The sequence below is a fragment of the Microtus ochrogaster genome (genome assembly GCF_000317375.1).
Source record: "Microtus ochrogaster isolate Prairie Vole_2 chromosome 14 unlocalized genomic scaffold, MicOch1.0 chr14_random_1, whole genome shotgun sequence".
Classification (NCBI taxonomy): Eukaryota; Metazoa; Chordata; class Mammalia; order Rodentia; family Cricetidae; genus Microtus; species Microtus ochrogaster.
The window spans coordinates 35,659,198-35,665,264 of NW_004949096.1; the positions used below are offsets into that span (position 1 = coordinate 35,659,198).

The following is a 6,067-nucleotide window of genomic DNA, read 5'->3' on the forward strand; positions in this document are numbered from 1 at the left end:
GCCAGATTTTATTTATGTTCATTGAGATAATATGCTGTTTCCCACCACACCTCATTTTGCAGGTCTTTGGACACTTCATTCATTTCATGGACATGGTGCCTGTTTCTGTCTTTCCAGGTCCATAAATGAGATGAAACGGTTGGAGGAAATGTCAAATGTATTCCAGAGTTCTGGAGTTGAAAATCGCCCTCCTGAACCAAAGACCCCAGCAGAAGGGAATGAAAAGTCAAAGGACAAAGAAGAACCATGGGAAATGGTGATGGACAAGAAACACTTCAAGCTGTGGCGGCGCCCAATTCCCGGCACCCACCTCTACCAGTATCGAGGTGAGCCATGTCTGCTGCCTTTGACGTATGTCCATGGTGCCCAGGCATGCGGCACTTTGTTTCTTGTACTTCCAAAACTGTTCTAGCCTAGCTCTGTTGAAAATTTGCCAAACTCTTGTTTATTTTCCTCTCCCAGATAACAAGCTTTTCATATTCTTCCTTGATAGATGTCATCTGTGCCTTGCTTTGCTGCTCCTGGGATGATTTTTAGGTTTTGATGTTGCCTTTGAGACCTGTCAGTCCTGTGGACTTAAAATGCAGTTTAGGGGACAGGGCATGACAAGCTTTCCCTCCTCCCTCTTGTTGTTCTAGTTTTTGGAACATACACAGATGTGACACCTCGGCAGTTCTTCAATGTTCAGGTGAGTTTATTCTTTCCTGATTTGGAGCTTCCTGGCTCCCTGAATACCTATAATGTCAGCACTTGGAAAGGTGAGGCAGGGGATTTGCTGAAGTTAGAGGCAAGCCTGTGTTGTGTAACACATATAAGGCTAGTCAGACCCTGTTCCAAGAGGTAAAACAAACAAATTGAAAACAATAAAAGAGTTGGGTGGGGTGTAGTGGCACATTTCTTTAATCCTAGCACTTGGGAAGCAGAGGCAGGAGGAGGATGGATCTCTGAGTTCAAGGCCAGCCTGGGCTACATGACAGGACAGCCAACTAGAGCTACATGATTAGAGACCCTGTCTCAAAAATAATAAAAGTAAAACAGAAGTGAGAGAGGAAGATGGAATCACCAAATGCTAGCAACATAGAACTTTCTTTCATGAGAGTTCCATTTTAAAAATTTAATTTTAAAATTAATCACACCTGAATGTGATGGCGTGTACTTTTTTTTTTTGTTTTTTTGTTTTTTTTTGTTTTTTTCGAGACAGGGTTTCATGGCGTGTACTTTTAATCCCAGCACTCAGGAGGCAGATTTCTAGGCTAGCCTGGTCTACATAGAGAGCCCAAGGACATCAAGGACTATATAGAGAGACCCTGTCTCAAAATATACATATAAATAAAATAAGTATACAAAGTATTAGGCTTCTTTTTTTTGTTTGTTTGTATTTGCTTTTGTTTTTCGGGACAGGGTTTCTCTGTGGCTTTGGGGCCTGTCCTGGAACTAGCTCTGTAGACCAGGCTGGCCTCGAACTCACAGAGATCCGCCTGCCTCTGCATCCCAAGTGCTGGGATTAAAGGTGTGCACCACCACCTCCCGGCTGTGTTAGACTTCCTTATGACATTGAAACAAACATAATTTGTTTTGCTGGTTGTCTTCTTCTCCCATATCCCTCTGTCCCCCTTTTTATATTTCTACCCCAATAACTCCTTTCAACTTGGATGTCACACGTGTTCTGTTATCTTCCCTCTTTCATCAGTACCTTTTCCTTTTTCCTAGACTCCTTTCTGGCTTCATGACTAATACATACACTCACATCCACAAATCTACATGTGTGAATGTTAAAGCTAGGATCTGCATATGGGGGGAGGCATTTGTCTTTCTGAGTCTGTTACCTTGCTTAATATAACTTCCAGATTTTCATCTTCCTGAAAGTTTTGTAATTTCATTTTTCTATGGCTAAATAAAATTCCATTGTACATAAGTACCACATGTTCACTATCTGTTAATTTGATTTAATTTCCTTGCTTTTGTGAATAATGCAGCAGTAAACATTTATAGCAAGGTATATGCCCTGGAGTGGTGTGGCTAGGTCATATGGTAGTTCTATTTTTAATTTTTTTGAGAAACCTTTGTACTGATTTTTCATGATGGTTGCACCAGTGTATATTTCCACTAACAATGTAGAAGGATTCCTCTTTCCCCACATCCCTGTCATCATTGTGTTGTGATTTTTGCCAAGCTTTTAGTAACTAATTTGTTGATTATAATAATACCTACTAATGCCAAGCCTGTTGGAATAGGCCTGTAATCCTTGCTATTTAGGAGACTGAAGCCTTCTTGGGACATAATGAGTTCAAGACCAGCCTGGTCAACTTAATGAGACTGTCTTAAAAAATAAGAACAATACTTGGAAAATAGAGCATTGCGTAGTATATGTTCTGGGTTAAATCCACAGAACTACAGCAATACACTCACTAAGGCTATGCCCACCTAGGCACTGTTTTCATCAGTGTTATGCTTTGTTTTGATGCAGACTGTGCGTCTGCGTTTGAAATGTCAAAAGATGAGAAATGCATCCTGAATTTCTATGCATCAGAGATCTGTTCATACTTTAAGGCTTTTTTTCTGTTTAAAGTTATTTAGAATTATATCTTTACATATGATATGTTATGTTCTCTTCATATATTTCCTTTTCTTTCTAACTTTTATAAATGTTATTGTGGAGGTATAAATACAGCTTGGGAAGGCCAGAGGACAGATCTGTAGAGTCCTTGCTCCTTTTTCTCCTTCCACATTTATGTGAGCTCTGTGTATTGAATTCAAGTTGTTAGGCTTACATGGTCAGTGTTCTAGTTTCATTCTGTTGCTCTGGTAAAACTCCCTGACCAAAAGCAGCTTAGGGGAAGAAAGGGTTTATTTCATCTTACAGGTTATTGTCAATAACTGAGAGAAGTTGGGACAGGAACTTGAAACAGGAACCATGGAAGAATATTGTTTATTAGCTCTCTTCCAGACGCATGTTTAGCCAGCTTTATTACATAGTCCAGGACCTCCTTCCCAGGGAATGATACTGTCCATAGTAGGCTGTGCCCCCTAGTCAATTAACAGTCAAGACAGTCCCCCATAGACACCCATAGGCCAGTCTTACCTGACTTCCCCTTCTCAGGTGACTCCAGGCTGTGTCAGGTTGACAGTTAAAGCTAATGATAACAGGTGGCAAACATTGTTATTGATATTTCCATTCCACAGACATTTCAATTGCATAGCTTTTGTTTATGTGTGTGCATACACATACATGATAATGGGAACTGAGCATGGGCTGTCAAAACTTGCTAGACAAGTAAAGTAATCTAACCACTGTGCTGCATCTTCAGTCTTTTGGGCTTTTTTTGTTTTGTTTTTTGTTTTTGGGACAGGTAGTCCAGTGTTGCGTTGAACTTTTGATTTTCCTGTTTCTACTTCATGAACTGCTTATAATATAGGCATGTGTTGCTGATATCTGGCTGCAATGTAAGACTCCCTGCAAGGGGGCTAGAGAAGTGGCTCAGTGATTGAGAGCACTGTCTTCTCTGGACAACTCAAGTTCCTAGCAATCACATGGTGGCTCACTCTAATCTGCAACTCCAGTCCCAGGGGATCTAAAACGCCATCTTCTGTCCTACATGGCCACCAGGCAAACATGCTGTAGTGCACAGACAGACACATAGGCAAAACACCATACACACATAAAGTTAAAAAAAAAATTCTCTCACAGGACTTTGGGGGATGAGTCAGTGGGTACAATGCTTGCTAATCAAGCATGAGTTCAGATTCCTGTATCACTCATGTAAAACCTGAGCGGGAGCATGTGTTTGTAAGTAACCCCAGCACTAGACAGATAGGGGCAGTTGATCCCCAGAATTTGCTAATCAGCCCGTCTAGTCAAACCACTGAGCCTCAGGTTCAGTGAGAGAACCTGTCTTTTTTTTTTTTCCATGATATTTATTAAGCTCTACATTTTTCTCTGCTCCCCTCTCTCCATTCCCCTCCCCCTTTCAATCCTCCCCCAAGGTCCCCATGCTCCCAGTGTACTCCGGAGATCTTGTCTTTTTCTACTTTATACTTCCCATGTAGATTATATCTATGTAAGTCTTTCTTAGTGTCCATATTGTTGTCTAAGTTCTCTTGGGATTGTGGATTGTAGGCTGGCTTTCTTTGATTTATGTTTAAAAACCACCTATGAGTGAGTACATGTGATAATTGTCTTTCTGTGTCTGGGTTACCTCACTCAAAATAATGTTTTCTAGTTCCATCCATTTGAGAGAACCTGTCTTAATAAAATAAATTTCAGCACTCGGGAGGCAGAAGCAGGTGATCTCTGAGTTTGAGGCCGGTCTGGTCTACAGATTGAGTTCCAAGACAGCCAGGGTTACACAGAGAAACCCTGTCTCGCAAATCAAAACAAATAAATAAAAATAAACTGGAGAGTGAGAAAAGAAAGCCAGCATTCACCCAGCCTACATGCATAAGTGCACACGAACATATATGTGTATATGTACACACACACACACACACACACACACACACATGCTCCCCTTCAGTGTATGTAAGAATCTTAAGAGAATCAACTAATAAACAGCCATGCCTCCAAACGTTGGCACTGTTGAGTTAAATCACTATTTCTCCATAATGTCCTTAAGTCAGAGATGCAGCCTCCAGAGAAACTTGTGCATCCCTGTTTGGATCTTCCCTTTTGCAGCTGGACACAGAGTACAGGAAAAAGTGGGATGCACTTGTGATCAAGCTGGAGGTGATTGAAAGAGATGTCGTCAGTGGTTCTGAGGTTCTTCATTGGGTAACACATTTTCCTGTGAGTACTGTGAACTAGTTTTATTTCTTTCAAGTCTGTGATGCAGAACACTAATCCCATCCCACCTCCTTTCTTTAGTACCCAATGTACTCGAGGGATTATGTTTATGTTCGTCGGTATAGCGTGGATCAGGAAAACAATGTGATGGTCTTGGTGTCTCGGTATGTATAACTACTGGAACCCTCGTTAAGTTCCATTAGCTGCCTTCACCCATCTGCACCTTTAAGCTTGACTTCATGAGTGCCCTGCAGATTTACTAGCAGCCGGTTCCTGTCTATCCCTGCTCCCTGCTTGGGGAATAGGCTGATCTACCAGGGAAACTGAACAAATATTGAAAGCTTTTGCAGGAGGGTGGGAGTGGGCATTGAGGGTAGAAACTGGAGCCTTAGTCATGATAGGCAAGCATGGTACTGATGAAGGTTTGTGAATTTCTTAATGCTGGTTATTTTAAAAGGTAAAACTAGAAATACAGCCTGTGAGCTATATATTATAATTTCACAACCTGGATTGTGTTCAGTCATCTCACTGACTGCGTGGTTTTGTTGAGTTGCGTGGTTTTGTTGAGTCAGTGATTTAGAGTCTTGGCCATCCCCTCTTAGCCTTGGCTTACCACTGGTTAGTGCAAAGACAGTAATCCCCCTCTTCCTCCTTACAGTGCTGTGGACCACCCCAGTGTGCCAGAGTCTCCAGAGTTTGTCAGGGTCAGATCCTATGAATCCCAAATGGTTATCCGTCCTCACAAGTCATTTGATGAGGTGAGTTTTACTGCATATTAGGGATGGGTGTTGTAGCTTTGATTCCCCCTCCCCGCCCCCCCATCCCCCCCAAGGAATGTCTTTTTCTGAACTGGGGAGAGGTGAGCTGTCAGAGTGCAGTGTACTGGAAAGAGGTATAAGGGATCAGCCTGCAACTTGTTAGGTACATTATGGGCCATGGTCTCACTGTTACATTGTTTCAAGGGTGGCTAGAAAATAATTTTTAAAAAAAAGGTTTAAATTAATAAATCTTTAAATAATTAAATTATATGGCTGGGTGTGATGGTGCACGCCTTTAATCCCAGCACTTGGAAAGCAGAGGTCAGCAGATCTCTGTGAGTTTGAGGCCAGCCTGATCTCATGTGAGTTCCATGACAGCCATGGCTACATAGAAACCCTGTCTTGATAAACCAAAAATAAATAAGTGAAGGCAAAGGCGTAAGTCAAAAACAATCCCACACCATTATGATTAATAGAATGGTTATTTATTTAAAGGGGAAAAAACTTACAGATCACCGTTCCCAGACAA

The 6,067-nt window shown here is 41.6% G+C and overlaps 1 protein-coding gene across 1 annotated transcript in view; it reads left to right on the forward strand.

Annotated features, from left to right (window-relative positions):
* Stard7 (StAR related lipid transfer domain containing 7) overlaps positions 1 to 6,067 on the forward strand; it is a 31,033-nt gene that overhangs the window by 11,404 nt on the left and 13,562 nt on the right. Inside the window, exons 2-6 of the mRNA XM_005364431.3 lie at positions 118 to 326; positions 639 to 688; positions 4,673 to 4,783; positions 4,862 to 4,944; positions 5,439 to 5,538. Of these exons, the coding sequence (XP_005364488.1) occupies positions 118 to 326; positions 639 to 688; positions 4,673 to 4,783; positions 4,862 to 4,944; positions 5,439 to 5,538 (553 nt within the window). The remainder of the gene's footprint in view (positions 1 to 117; positions 327 to 638; positions 689 to 4,672; positions 4,784 to 4,861; positions 4,945 to 5,438; positions 5,539 to 6,067) is intronic.